The sequence below is a fragment of the Bidens hawaiensis genome, unplaced genomic scaffold, assembly GCF_021521415.1.
Source record: "Bidens hawaiensis isolate Kalapana, Puna unplaced genomic scaffold, B.hawaiensis_p1.1 tig00011791_1, whole genome shotgun sequence".
In the NCBI taxonomy this organism is placed as follows: domain Eukaryota; kingdom Viridiplantae; phylum Streptophyta; class Magnoliopsida; order Asterales; family Asteraceae; genus Bidens; species Bidens hawaiensis.
Window position 1 is genome coordinate 376,543 of NW_027491936.1, and position 16,361 is coordinate 392,903.

At 33.8% G+C, this 16,361-nt stretch overlaps 1 protein-coding gene across 1 annotated transcript; it reads right to left on the bottom strand.

Annotated features, from left to right (window-relative positions):
- Positions 1-203: 203 nt before the first annotated feature.
- LOC143539029 (CDPK-related kinase 3-like) lies at positions 204-4,658 on the bottom strand. Its single transcript, XM_077032453.1, has 11 exons — positions 4,092-4,658; positions 2,955-3,085; positions 2,812-2,853; positions 2,617-2,725; positions 2,442-2,520; positions 2,064-2,360; positions 1,864-1,973; positions 1,673-1,780; positions 1,531-1,593; positions 846-1,013; positions 204-760 (listed from the first exon to the last, which is right to left on the bottom strand). The coding sequence occupies exons 1-11, from the start codon at positions 4,656-4,658 to the stop codon at positions 629-631; spliced, it is 1,806 nt and encodes a 601-aa protein (XP_076888568.1). The 3' UTR covers positions 204-628.
- Between the last annotated feature and the right edge of the window lie 11,703 nt (positions 4,659-16,361).

The window sequence follows — 16,361 nt, forward strand, 5'->3', positions numbered from 1 at the left end:
GAGCTAGAGATAAATATAAAGAAGACGCTGTGATTTGACCTAACTGTTTACCTAAATAGTGATTTGACAAGTTTTGTTACTATGTGTAAACCCACGCATGTGCCAACACACAGCAACCGATATAAAGAAGATGACAAAGATGTCTATAAAAACCAAATTTCTTATACCGACAAGATGACACGTTTGTTTCTTAACCAATGACGTCTTTCACTTGCTCTGTACTTTCATATAAACATTTATAACTGATCAATGAACATGTTCCAAAAACCTAGTCTTTTGTTAAAACCATGATATTCATGCGACTTTCCGTTAAAAACTTTTTGCTAGTGAGATTCTCACAAACAACCAAACAGATGACATGCCGTCATATGAATCTAATGTTGTGTGGGGGAAGTGAAGCACAAGAATATTCCAAAACATTCCGACACGACAAAATCTTTTCCACACCTAAGTTAAAAAAAAAAAAAAAAAAATCTTGTTTTGATTTTGTCTCTACTATATATTCATTTCTTCTACACAATCCCCTCCCTCCCATAAAATCTTAATTCAATCAAAATATTGTAAAACAAGAAGAATAAAAAAAAACATTCTTTTAATATAAAAAGAACGAAAGAAAATCAAATCTAATTTAATGTCTTGTGTTGGAGCTGCGAAGCGTCACTCCATGCAAAAATCTTGTATAACCAAACAAACTGAGTTGACCGTCGTCTCTAATCCAGTCCTTCAGAATCGAATGTGCCGTGGGACCCACGTTCAGTTCCTACGTTAACATAAACAACCATCGATAGTCAATATATGAAGATGATAATAATAGGAAAGAAATGAAAAATAGGAAGATAGAATACCCGAGCAAGTTCCTCAACAGATATCACGCGGTTACCCTCCACTTCAAAGAAATCAAATGCAGTCGATCCAATCTGTTCCCATGTTTCAAGAGCTTCCAATTGGTATGTGCTGATGGCTGCTGCGCAAAACTCTTCAAAGTCCATCTTCCTGTAAGATAACGGAGCCATCTGCAAAAAAATGGGCGCACAAAATGTAAATGGAGCCTCAATAAGCTATACAAACATTTTAAACATGATATTAATATATCTAAAATTAGACAAACACATATAGTGGTGGTTTGTGTATAAAGGCTTATTTCCGTAGCAAGTGTAGAAAACCACCAAACAGCAACATGTGTGCAATTTATATATAATTACGTACAATTATATAATCACATACCATGTGTCTGGTAATCACGTACCACAGCTATAATTGCTCAAAATCACACACCATAACTACATATCAGGTACGTGTACGAAAAAAAATTAACTATAGTAATACTATACTCACATTATAGATAACATAACTTTCTATTTTATAGTAAAGCCTTGTACCACAAATTTATAAAGTATATAAAAGTTCTTCAATTTAAAAAAAATGATGGAACTAGATATAACCAAAAGTAAGTCAAGAAAGGTGGCTATTCCTTTTTTGCCCTTCCGGACACATTTTACATAACTATTAACTACGATCTTGGTGACTTACTGCATTTAGAATATCAGGAACTCTAGATTCCTTCATTGCATCTGTAGCATTACGCATGAGCGCCTGCAATTGGTGTAACACCGCTAACATTAGCATCTATTTATATAGAAAATAAGGAACGGAAATAAATAGCAAACATTACCATTCTGAAGTTGTCAAGAGATACATGCCCGTCTTTGTTTGGTTCCAAAAGCATAAATTGGGCTCTAAGATAAGCCAATTCATTCTCGGTCAAAGCTTTTGAAAGCGCCTACAATTATCCCCCACACAATAATATTACTTATAAATCAACCAATTAAAATAAACGTACATTATAAAAAAGGCGAATATTACCTTAAGAGCAGCACGTTTAAACGGAGAAGAATGAAGATACAACTTCACCAGTTTATAAATCAATATATCTAAAGGAATCGGATGGTTTTCACTCGACAACCAAGGATGAGCTGTCATCACACAAGCGATTATGAATAATAATTAAACAACTTTTTTTTTTGCAAAAAATGTAATTAGAATATAATAATTAAACAACTTACTGAGGGCTTGAGCAGCACTCATTCTTTTTCTAAAGTCCTTATTTAACAGTCTTTTAACAAAATCTTTAGCTTCCGGTGACACAGAAGGCCACGGGGTATCATCAAAATTAGGGTCGGCTCTCAACACCGCACGGAATATTCCTGATTCTGTTCGGGCCCAAAATGGTCTGCTACCGCATAACAGAATATATGAAATAACACCAATACTCCATATATCCGCTTCCAAGCTGTATGATCTATGCAGAACTTCGGGTGCAACATAATACGCACTTCCAACTATATCATTTAGCCTTTCTTCTGCAATATAAAAAAAAATGATCACAAACGTGCTATTCATTAACATCTTTAAACGTTAACTTGTGATAACCAGTTAATTACCTGGCCTAATGAAATCAGAAAGACCAAAATCAATAAGCTTCATATCAGAATCTTCATTTTTGGACATGAAAAGGAAGTTCTGATACAAGTAATTATAAAAAGTGTTAATAAAAATTAAAATAAAATATAATAAAAGGTGAAGTTTCTTAAAAAAGATGCATTTATAGATTATAACCTCAGGCTTTAGGTCACGATGCACTACGCCTTGAAGATGGCAAAAGGCAACAACGCTTAGTATCTGAACAATTATCAATTTTGCATCCGCCTCTGTATATTTTCCACCTCTGCATTCGAAACAAAGTTTGACTAAAGTCAACTAATCTACTCATCGCTAAAAAATGACATAACATGAAAACGGACATCACGTTACCTGGATAGTATTCGGTCAAGTAACTCCCCACCTTCACACAATCTATTTATTCAACAAAACAAATCGTATAGTAGCAAATATAACAGCAGGTTAAGTAGAGTTGTTTTATGAATTCAAAGAAAGCAGTGAAACGAGAGACATACTCCATAACAATGTATACATTATTTGCATCTTCACATGCATCATAAAACTGGATCAGATGCTTATGACCAGACAGAGCTCTCAATATTTTTACTTCTCTACGTACATCCTCAATCGATATTGCAGTTGTCATCTGTAATAATAAAACAAAAGATTAATTAGTAAACAATTAGGTTTACTTGCTACTATGTATAAAAGACAGCATATCGTTAAAAAGGTAACATACATACGAGTATAGAATCGATTTATAGAAAATTGAAGTGATAACAATTAAAACTCTACCATACACCACTATGTCATTTACACAGATTACACGAAACATTAAACACGTTAATTAAAAACCAACGCTCGTTGTATTCATTATTCATTACTTCAATTAAATTACAAAACCATGCCCTAAAATACTTACTTTAAAATTAAATTCATCCTCAATTATACCATTCGTATCAGATTTAGATACAGAACACAAACTTGAAGCAAAGAACAAATACTTCTACCACTTGGCAAGGTTTACATATTACAGCCGTTTAAACCTAGAAACAATACATTAAATTCCTCCGAGTTTTGCTTGTACAATCTTTATACTTCTCCATGTGTGCATCCAATCGGTTATCCAATATTCTAATTTCTTTATCAAAGCAAGTTACATTGACAAAACAGGACATTTCATCATACCATTGTAAAAAAAAAAAACCCTGTTTTTAAGCAAATTCGACACTACTTAATAACAAGTCAACAAATATACAAATTCCACTACAGAAAACCTAAACTTTGTGCATAAACAAGATTGACAAGTCAAAAACTAGAACCAAATTCAGCTCTTTAAAATTAAAAATTAAAGATTTAACAATTTAACAATTTAAGAATTTTACAATTTTACAATTTAACAAATAACATACCTTGGCTTTTGATACAATATTAAACCTAGAAACACAATATTAATTTCTTCCGTGTTCAGCATTTACAATCTTTATACTTCCATACGCACATCCGATCGGTTATCTAATTTCTATCAAAGCAAGACACGTTCACATAACAAAAACAACTATACAAATTCCACTACTAAAAACCTAAACTAATTATACATAAAATTAGAACCAATTTCAGCTGAATCACAATTTAACAAACCGAATGAATACCTTAGCTTTCGATATAATTTTAACCGCGAGAGCTTGATCCTTAAGCTCCCCCTTTTTCCCTCTAGCATGACAAGTATGCCCAAAATGCCCTCGCCCGATTTCCTTCCCCAATTCATATTTCGCCCCGAAACTCTTATTATACCCAAAATTCTTATCAAGCATGTGCAATTCAGTCGGTTCCACCGCCGCCCCGTCTTCGGGTATCGTCCCGGCCCGCGGCTGTTTCGCTTGCCCGAACCGCCTCGCCAGCGACGCCTTTATATGCTTCGCTGGCGACGGCGGCGGAAACGGCCGCTTGAAGAATCTCCGGCCGGGTGTCGACGATCTCGCCGGCGACGGCGACACTCCGGCCGGCAATGGACTCGACAGTCCTTGCGGGTATGGACTCGCCCACGGACTCGAAGATCGACCCGGCGTGTTTTTAACCGACGGGATATTATTATTATTATTATTATTATTATTATTATTGGCCGGAATCGGTGACGGTGACTGATGACCGGCGGCGGTGATGGTGGTGGGACCCACGTTATCGGAGGTTGGGATGGTCTTGCCGTAACACTGGCCCATGGTGTGTGTAAGTGATTTAAGGAATTGGAGTGATTGGATTAAGGATTGAAAGTCAAAGGTGGGATCCGACAAAGGATCTGAGGATCGAGAACAAGACGTCAAACGTAGGAGGTTGTCTGACAGGAAGATCTGAAGGAGGGTGTACAAATGAAGAATAGAGACATGGGATTTGTGTGTGTTTGCAAGAGAAGTAGAAGCAAATGCAAACCCTTAGTTTGTTGTTGTGTTGTGTTGTGTTGTGTTGTCTTCTCCGAGTAGTTGGGTTTTGTCTTTATTGTTATTAGCTGCCCCCTTTTATGCTCTCTTCAACGCTTCTTAAACTAATTCCACTGTCAATTCTATAAATTAATATATTTTATAACAATAAGTGATGTGATGATGTATAATTTAATTAGTATTTTATTTTGTTTTTACTGGGTTTTCTTGCATTTTAATGATATTATTATATAATATAATTAACAAGTTTGGGGCTTGCCAAAATAAACGTAATGAAAACCTGCCAAATCTGAATTTTGTTTTTGTTCTTTTTTATTATTTTGTTTTAGTTACAGTACCGTGCCGAACGCTACAAAAACCGACCGAATTCACATAGACTCACCGCGTATTGTTTTAGTTTCAGTATCATAATGAAAACCAATCGAATGCTGATTTTTGTTTTTTTAGTTACGGTACTGTAACGAACATCATAAACTAACTGAATTCGCGTAGACTCAACCGCCTCAACGCCAGAGATTGATAACGGTCTGGTTTTACAAATGATCGAGTTTCACCGACCAAAGCCACGCCACTGATCACCCCCAATTTTTATAATTTTTTTGTTTTATTTTTGTCAATTAGTTTTGATACAATAACGTATGTAACTGAAACCGACCGAATTCACGTCGACTTACCGTATCAAAGCTTGTGTTTTACCACCGCCCGTGTTTTACTAACCTACCAGACAAAACGCGTCGGAAAAAACAGTAGTCTAATATATTTAAGGAGTTAATGTAAGTTTGTATTTCTTTACCAATATTTTATGAATAGGGTGATAAGGAAATTGATGGTAACTCAGTAGGGTAGTCTTGCAATTCACAAAGGTCTCTCAAGAAGCATTTTTTTTAATTTTCTTCTTATATATATATATTTCTTGATACCGCGAGTTTGGGACGAATGTGAGCAGTCTTAGTCTCATATTTGGCTGTAAAACCTTGTCTCATACCTGACTCTGTACATGATGAATTTATGTCCGGTAATTGCTTATTGGGTATCAAGTATGTTTGTTAGTTTGCTAAAAATAAACATTGGGATACTATGTGCTTTTTTTCATTCCCAATTTCCTATTCTAAATTTTGTCAATATTATAGGATCCAGAATAGTAGTGTGACTTAAGAAATATGATAGCAACTCAATAGGTTTGTTTGTAACATTCGGCTTCTCATGTCTTCAATATTGTTTGCTTTAACCACGAAGAGTTTATGAATATGTTTTTGTTGCACCGGTGGTCAGTGGAGACTTTCAAGGAGGTCACCTATCCTGAATTTGATACTACTCTCACATGAGCACGCTTAACTGTGAAGCTTTAATCTCGTCCACTAGCAGTAAGCCCAAAACGTGTTGGTGATTTAAGATGCGAGACATTTCTTATGAACCAATAATCTCTCACATCCACGACTTATGTGAGATTGGCCTAGGGTGTTACAAACACCCCCATTCGATGAGGTTTGTCCCACCATCCTTGATGAGGTTTGCCCCCACCATTCCAAGCGGCACAAAAGAGGCTCTGATAAGGACATGTTTGATAGCCTCATAATGATTTCATTAAGAGACAACCTCTAAATTAGTCAGAGCTAGAATATGTTAGGTTAACTAAAAAAACACTTTTTAATGGTTAATGGAGTCTCTTAATGACTAAGTTTTAAAGACATCTTAAATGATTCAGAGACTACCTAAATCAGTTAGACGTTTTAATAATTTTGCACAAAATGATCAAGCAGCTCCTAAGAGTTTAAAATATTTAGAATATGTAAAATATAATATGATATAAAGTCACAAAAGACCAGTTAATACTTCATATCATAAAGAAATGTATTAACATAAAATGAATTTAGACTATAGGGTGGTCAATGAAAATAATAATATAAAATTTTCGTGTTTATGGTTCGGATAAGCGGGTATGTTTTCGGTTAATCATTCCGGGTATCATCCAATCTTATACTTGTCCCATACCCATAAAAAAACTTAAAACTAATCTCATATCCATATAGATGTCCCAAATATTAGGTCCGGGTCTAATTTTAATCCATATCTATCATCAAATTGATTAATTGTTCAACTTTCTCTAAGTTGGATTATATTTATGACGGTAAATTATTGTCATAGTATGGATGTATATGTTATACGTACGTGTGATATTTATTTGTAAGAGGTAGAAAAAGAGCATGATTAAGAGACGGCGGAGTTAAGATGAGAAAGTTGGAGTTATCGAGTCACTCTTTATGTGGGTCTAAGCCCAAGTAAAGTGCATTTACAACTCCTACCCCAATCTAGTATAAAGTAGTTTCTATTATGTTAGACTCACATTGCTAGACGATTTTTGTTTCGCTTCATTTGTTATTTCATCAAACGTAAGCGATGATGTGGCCTCTCATAAATGCTAAGAGTTGTATGGTTTTGTGTCACACTAATCATAACATTTGCATGTTTTTTTTAAATCAAGATCAATTACAAACATATATTTAATTTATTTTTTTTTCTAATTCAATTTTTAGTTAGAGAATCACTGCTATTATTAGCAACATTTTTATATGAGTGTAATCTACTATTCAATTTCATATCATTTGATTGGTTGTTAGTTTACACCAACTAATCTCACTTTTACTTTGTTTTCTTTTCTATTGATAAGCATGCAGAAGTTATTTTATATCATAGTTATCAACTTAAATTATTATATGTTTTTCTCCCTTTGTTAATGCTTTCACGAAGTTTAAAATATTTCAAGCTATTAAAGTTTCATATAAATTTCCACATTTTAAAAAGAATTAGCTCATACACACGTTTATTCGTTTCAAGACATACTGATTACTGAATTATATTTAGTAATTTTAGTTACTAATATCTATAATAATATCAACAGTATTATGCTATAGTAATATTAATATAAGTGTTTTTAGAAAAAATAAAATATACATAATATAACTGAGTTTCTGCCCACCACAACGTGCGAGACTGATCTGAATGAATGATTATAGTTTTTATTTTAAGTTTTAACTTTCGTTTGATATAGCGAGTAGTCGAGTACATGGATGGTCCATGTAGTTACGTGAATTACAAACATAATTACGGGCCCTCTGTTTTTGGTACGGTTTGTTTCGCCACAATGCTTAGGTTGTCACTACTAGTTAAAATTAAACCGGATGTTTTTCAATAGAAGCTATCAAGTCAAAACGAGCATGTGATAAAACACAATATTTTTAGTTCTTATAGCTAAGCTTCTTTAAAGATACTAAGCTTCTTTAAAGATACATACGTGAATAAAATGGTTATATATGAGAACAAAATAAAAAAATATATATGTTGTGCTCATAAGGAATATCGGACCTCAAATAACACCAACGTATTTAGACGTATTGGTTGGGGATGAGAAATTCCATAGTTAAACACTTAAACGTGCTATGGTGGACGATTGATCTATTGGAAGTTTCCAGGCGTGCTACCGAAAACAAATCCGTGGATTCATAAAGGACAAAACGAGCAAGATTGGTGGTAAGAATGGGCGAATGTTATAAATGATGTCACGGTCACTGGTTTATGTGTGGTGGTGGAGAAAAACCTCATTAGTGATTTAGGGTGATAAATGAGGCGAACGTTCATGAGTGAACAGTTTGTGAACCGTTTGACGGGAAGTTCGTTTACGTTCATTTGCCTAACAAATAAATGAACATGAACAACAAATTTTGTTCGTTTAGTTAAACGAACGAACATGAACAGAGGTTGCGTTCATTCATTTGTGTTTGTGAACGTTAACGTGTTTGTTTATGCTCGTTAGTTAAAGGTTTGTTTTATATTTTAATGATGTTGTTTATGTTCAGTTAGTTTCGTTAATGATTTATATTTTATAAAGTATTGCTTTAACTAACGACAAATTTAACTTGTGCTTCATTGACATGCATGATTAGAATAAAAACCGGCGATTAGGGGATGATTATATTTATCTCAAATTCTTAATTTTATATATAATTAAGCATTCTTGAGTGGGACTAGTACTATGATGAGTGTCTTGCTAATAAGCCCACACTCATATAACCAAACCATTTATGTTAGCTCCTAGTGGCAAAGCACACAATATTAATAGTCCGAGAGATCCAATGTTACAAATGTTATCACATGCACTATTGTTCCGTATTGTGTATGATGGCGGGGAATACCAAGGATGATAAGTCCCAAAGGGGTGTTTGTAACACCTTAAGAAATTTCGTATTGCTTTGTTTTGTTATGTCTACATGAGAGATACTTGCCATAAGAAAATGCTCGCCTCAAATATCATCAATACGTTTTGGGCAAAATGTACATAGATGTATATAGATGAGAGGAAAATTCCACAATTAAGCTTGTTCAAGTGGAAACAGTATTAGAATGAGTGACCTCTTCAAAAGTCTTCTCTTAAGAAATAAAAAAAACAAATCTATGAAGCAAAACATACAATATTGATGGCACGAGTGACGGGATGCTACATTAGCTTATCATTCATATATGTTATTAATGTGATCCTGCAGTCCTTCAGTTTTTTTTGCCGTCATCTAATCTATCCTATTAACTAATATCATCTAACTTGCACACCGCAGGAACAGAATCCTCACCATTTTAGTAGAGAAAGAGGGGGGGGGGGAGGGATGCCTCATTGGGGACTCATAGTAGGGGTGTTCAAAACCAGATATCCGAAGTTTCGGATATCCGGTCCTTTCGGATAGTGAAATTCACTATCCGAATCCGAAATTTCGGATATCCGAAACTTCGGATATCCGATCGGATAATGATTCGGATATTCGAAAGAAGAAAACTTAACCTGGAAAAAAAAGAAAACAATCCAACAACTAAACAAAATAGTTTTCCAATCCAACAAGCAAATCACGAATTGTTCAAGATACACAAACAAACAAGCAAACAAAACATAGTCCATTTTTCAAGCTGGAGCCGTGGTGGATTTGGTGCAAACGGAAGAGTGACAGCAACGCCGGAGGATAGTGTCGGAGGTGGTGACGGTGACGGATAGTGCAGCGGAGGTGGTGATGGTGACGAATAGTGCAGCGAAGGTGGCGCATTGGTGATACCTATTGAGTGATTGGAGAGTGAAGACCATATTCCAGAAAGGAGGGTTATGGAACGGCTGGTAAAATTTAAAAATTAGGGCTTTAACTTTGAATGGCTTGTAGGTATATGGTATATATATTAAAATAAAAACTATTAAATTTAATATTTCGGATAGTTCGGATATCCGAACTATCCGAAAAATTCTAAAAATGCTATCCGAATCCGAATCCGAATTTTCGGATATCCGAATTTTCGAATAGTTCGGATACAGATTATCGGATAATTCGGATACGGATTCGGATAGTTTTGAACATCCCTAACTCATAGTCATCAACTATCATGAACTAAAGATTTCAAATTTCATCTTTAAATGAAGAGGAAGGGTCTTCATCAGATTAATAAGCCTTGTGTTATTTGATTTTTAGTTAAAGATGCCTAAGAAAATAATTTACCACTCAGGCGTATATGATCATAGTAAAATGTTTTTGAGCACTCTTTTGCAATACACACCAAGTTCTTTAATACTTGTAAAATTCTTATTGATAACTAAAATTTTACATATGTTTTTTTACGAAATACATATACAACTGAAATCACAAACCTAAATACCTTATAGTATAAATCTATAATTATATACCAACAGAGAACTAACTCTACATAGGATTTTTTTTTTATGTTATCATACATGTCTCTTATGTCTCCATAAGATTTTAGATACAACATGTAATATCCAGGCCCTCGTACCTGTCCACGAAGAGCTTACGAATTTGTTTTGGTTGCCCGCGTGAAGACTTTCCAGGAGATCACACATCCTAGTACTACTTCCACCTAAGCATTAAGGCCAAAACGCGTTGGTGATTTAAGAGGTGGAACATTTACTTATTAACCGAGAATCTCTCATGTCCAGGACCGATGTACGATTTACCTAGAGTGTTACCAACCCCCTCCCCCCCCCCCCCATTTTGGACTCATCATCCTCCATGAGGTTTGCTCCACCATCCAATTCAGGATGTGAGATCCGCCTAAGATGTACCTCTCAACCCCCCCCCCCCCCCCCCCAACCATTCTTGATGATGCCAATGTATTTTTCCTCTTATAATGACCTCAATTTTTTCTAATCTAAGACAAATTAATTCAAAACCATGGTCAAGAATTTACTTGGCATATCATACGAAAACTATATATCTAATTTTGAGGCATAAGCAATTTACGAGGGATTGCGTTATAAGTTGACTATCTAGATTAGTCAAAACAAAAATTGTCATTGTGTCTTTTGACGCAGATTCCTATCTTACAGACTTAGACCAACACTACGAGCCTTATCCATGACATGCTCTTTCTTCTTGTGATAACATCGTCATAAGGATGTTTGCCCACTAAGAACCGCAAGAAGGCTTTGATGCACGAGAAGCACTCTCACATGGAACCTCGATCCATAAATCAAAACACACTATTCTTGTTAATTTTGTCAACATAGAACTTCTAAGACATTGCACCTTAACCTTAATTTCCAGCTCCTTTAGTCTATGAACCCTAACAAGGATTTGATACCACATACTGAATCGAAGACGAGATTACACTAAATAAACATTAAGAAAAAAAAGTTAGACAATGTGTTTATAGCTTCCATATAAGTAATTAAGAGAATTCCTTAACTTATTATAAGAGGACATAGTATAGAACAACATCAGTTTAATTACTATCTATACAAGAGGGGAGAGATTAGTCAGTTGTAATGAGTCTTCCTCCCTCTCCCCCACCCCTCCCAAACTAGGAATGACCGAGGTACTAATAGAGCAATATGCATCGCTTTCCTTATCATCTACGCTCAATGCTGTTAATTGTCGTGATATAAAATTACGTATTTCAATATTCTCTTATAGTTGCCATTTAATGTTTAAAACTACGCCAATAACTATAACTACATTCAATAACATTACTCATAATAATGATATTAATCCTATTGATTTGTCGTAGTTTTTTTTATATATAAATAGTAAGTTAACATGAAAGAAATGCATATATTTCTAATGAGAATATTGAATCGGTAAGAAGTTCATAATTAAAAAAATTCATCATCTGATCAGTCATGGATGGTTACTGCTGTGTTGTTTAAATCCATTGGGTTTGGACTTTACATTACATTTGTTAATTATTGAAGCAAGTCAACCCTTTTTTTCTTTTAACAAAAATATAAACTATTCCTTTCTAGTAACATGCATGGCCAATAATTTACATCCATGTCTTTTATAATAAGTGGTTTTGAATCAAATTGTCATGCCTAACTTTGAAATAAGTATTATTTGAAAAATAAATAAATAAAAATCACATTATCCTTCTTTTGTTAGTTTAAAAGAAGACATTAATGTGTGCATTCCAATTAGGTGAAAGTTAGTTAATGTGTGATCTTTTCAAACAACACATCCATACAAGTCTTGTAGCGTTTGCTTAAGATTTAAGCGACAACAATGGCAAATACGAAAGAAAAATTCAGGGGTATTCAAAAAAATATCTTTAACCTAAGGGTATCATAATATTTGTTGAAGGGTGTTAGATACAAAACGGAGAAAATTTGTTATTTATTTTTTATCTTTTACATATGCCACTGCGCAATAGGGTTAATTCAACATCACCGATCTTTGGAAAGCTAGGAAGTGATAGCTCTACCGATTCATTGACTGAAATAGTCTAAAAAGGGTAATGTTATAACCGGTTTAATTTTTTTTTAAATATCAAGGTTATTTAAAAAGGAGATTCAGGTATTAATATTCACATATATAGAAGATTAAATTGATTCTATCAGTTCAACATGATTTTCCGAAAATCTATTTGTTTCGTTTTGATCCATCCAACCTGTCCAATTTTAACTTAACTGCTTAGCGTGTTAGTTTTTGGTTCTACACCGTCGTGGTTTTATTATTTGATATGTTTTCATTGAAGATACGAAGCAACTAACTGGTTAAATGGCATGTTAAGCTATTGAATGGATAATTAATAGCTATTTAGTTGTATTCTTTTATTGTTACATAGTATCGGATGAATTAAAGAACATGTGCCATATTTAGTAACTATTATAATTTCATTAATGCCAACTACTCGGTAACGTATTAGCTGGAAAGTGGAAAATCATTCAATATTTCAATCCTAGTACAAGACTACAAGTTAATGATTTTTAATGTCTGAAAATGGGCTCAAGTGACAAATGGGTCTTATTGTTGAGATAATTACTGGGCCAATGATTTAGTATTCAGTGTTCGGTATGAAACCCAATCTTAAATGGGCCTTTGGCCAATTGTAGATAGAGGTGAAAATAAATAAATAAAAAGCCAAACAGGTTTTTAACCCAAGTTTGAAGCCTAACTAAACCCAATTTCGAGCTCCCGGACTGAACCATAAGGTAGAAATCTGTTTGTAACCCTGTACTTTGCAACGATAATGAATCCGGACAAACCAGAATCGAACCGGTTTCAAACTGGCCATATCTGATCTGGTCCCCTCAAAAATAGGGTTGAAACCCAAATGAGGTTTTAACCAAAAATGTGGTTTGGATTTCAACTCGACCCAATTTGGGCCAAAAACCCGATATGTGCACCTCTGGTTGTAGACTTATTGAACTCAAATATAATAATCCATATGGGTCACACTGTAATGAGTAGAAACAACATTTAGTATCGTATTTATTGTACATTAATTTAAGTATAGGCTCTAATATGTCAAGATCGGAACTTGGTAACAACCAAGATGATGTGCTAGATTGTATACGTAGTTTGAAATGGTGCGACCCTAGCATCACGATGGTTCAGGATTAACCGTTGCATGTTATATGTGTATAAATAGGATAGATCAATCAAGTCTATAACATATAGAAATCAATCAAATGAATATCAAATTCTTGTTCAATCTTTTTTTTTCTTTAGATAACTTTTAGTTGTTGTGTTCATCATGATCTTAGGTAACAAGACTTGCAGCCAGATAGCAAGACTAGAAATTAGAATATATCAAGATATAAATTAGTATTGGATTTCATTAGTACTTGAACATTATACCATTTATTTAAAGTTAGTTTACATATACAATTAGCTTTTATCTGTAAAAATTACATAAATGTGTGTAAAAGTAACATGTACACGTAATAGCTGTTATATTGTGCATCAATATGTTTACTTAATTAGTACGTAAGTATGCTGATATGTGTGATCCTAGAGTTTGATATTTGCATCATGATATGCTCCTTTATGTTAACTTTTTTATTTTTTGAAAGGCGCATGTCACACTAACAAGGATGTCTTTTTCAAAGGGTTATTTTTCTCCATTACCAGTTCAAACCCTCCTTACAGTGATTTTACTCATATTTCACACACGAGTCGGAATTCAAACATGGGACCCATCCAGATAGAAACCTAAGAAAAACCTCTTCACCATCCCACCAAAATTAAGTGGTTATGGCTTATGCCAACTTAATTAATCCATTATATATATGGATGGAGAAAACGACATAAAGTCGTTAACTTGCTATGATGTTCAAATCCCACACCATTAAACAAAACCAACATGGATTGCATGTTAACGTGCACGTACTCTCCAAGAAGAAGAACCAAACGAAGAGCCTATCGCATAGAGAAGTTGACGACAAAAGGGGTTACTAGTGCCGACGAACGTACACTTGTAGGATGGCGGTGAAGAGTGAAGACATAAGTTAGTTGATCCCACAAAAAGAAAGAATTGATATGCAGCCAACTTAGAAAATATGAGATTGTTTGGTTGTATTGATAGGACCACACCTTCCATCATGTGATCTTCTCTATCACTACAATTGTAAATTTTAATCTTCCTAGATTTCTATAAACCAAAAAAAAAAACGAAAAAAAAAACTTGTAGTTCATTCAAAAGGTGTCTACCAAAATAAGCAAAATCCCACATAATCAACATTGTAAAACAAACAAATTAAATTAAATTAACTCTGTTTATTATGATGTTATTTTAACATATGATCTCAAGTCAATTAATATATATTATATGTTTTTTTATCTATGATTTGGTTTTGTTACATGAGTGGAGTTAACAGGTCACTCACCTTATGATTTTTCTCACTAAATCACACTTAACTTTTGTTAGCCACATATGTTAGATTAAAGAAGCAAAACTGCACGATCTGACCCAGTATGAAAAACCGAAACAGGCGTGGGTTAATTCGGTGCAAGCGGATCCAACACTTGAGTCTTGAGCAGTTGAGCAAGCCTAATTCCATGCACAAGCACACACTCATATTTTTGCATTTTTGAGTCGTCGTTTTTATAAGATATTTCCACAATCCTAAACAAAAAGAAGCCATTAGGAGTTAATTCAAGCGTTAATTATTTTATATTTCAATATATAGATTTCTTCCTATTTGAGAATTCTTTTTCTTCATTCATTTTGTCTTACTTTCACCCGCTTCAAGTGAATCTAAGATTATAACCTAGCGGCATTGAAGTGTGATAGAAAGCTAGAGTAACTCTCATAAGGTTGAGGGTTTTAGACCCCCAGGTGACATGCAGAAAGTAGAAGGTGTAGATTTTGAGTAGAATTATTATAATTGTAAGTTAATTCTTCTAAAAGTTATATATATAATATATTGGGTCATGTTATTTTATGAGGACGAAAATGAGAAGTACGATAAGGATTGAAAAAAATAAAAAATAAAAGAATCATTTAAAAATCATATGAAAAATTGAAAAAAGTAAACACAAAAATGTTTTCTCCCGTAATCCTCATTTTCAATAATAATAATAATAATAATAATAAAACAATGTTGAGAAAAAAATCATTATGCCATTTTACTTATTATTGTGTTTATTTTCGTCATTGATTGCGTTTTTTTTCCTTAAAATTGTGTTTTTTTTTATATTGTTTTACATTACTCAACACTGTGTTATATTTTGTTCGTCATTTTGTTATATTTTGCGATATATTGTGTATTTTTTAATTTATAATTGTGTCTTTTGTTAGTTTTCGTCATTGTGTCATTTTCCCAGCATTGTGTCTTTTCGTTAGTTTTTTTTTTCAAAAACGAGAATAACCGGAGAAACATTTTTATATTTTAACTTTTCCGTATAATTGAATAATTTCAACAAACCATCACTAAAAAACTAACATTGTGTATTTTTGGAAATGAAATAGACATGAAGAAAATTGGAAATGACAGAAAACTTCCAAAAGTAGACTTTCGTATTGTCCCCTCCCTTTTTCTCATTCATGGGTCTACCACCTTTCTCCCATCTTTTCAAGTTTCCACCAAATATATCATAAAAATATACAAAATCAACATTAAATTAAAAAATAAATCCACATTTCCACCACCACCACCACCACCTATCATTCATTCATTCATCCATCCATCCACCCTTCACATTTCTTCATCTCTTCATTATTCTC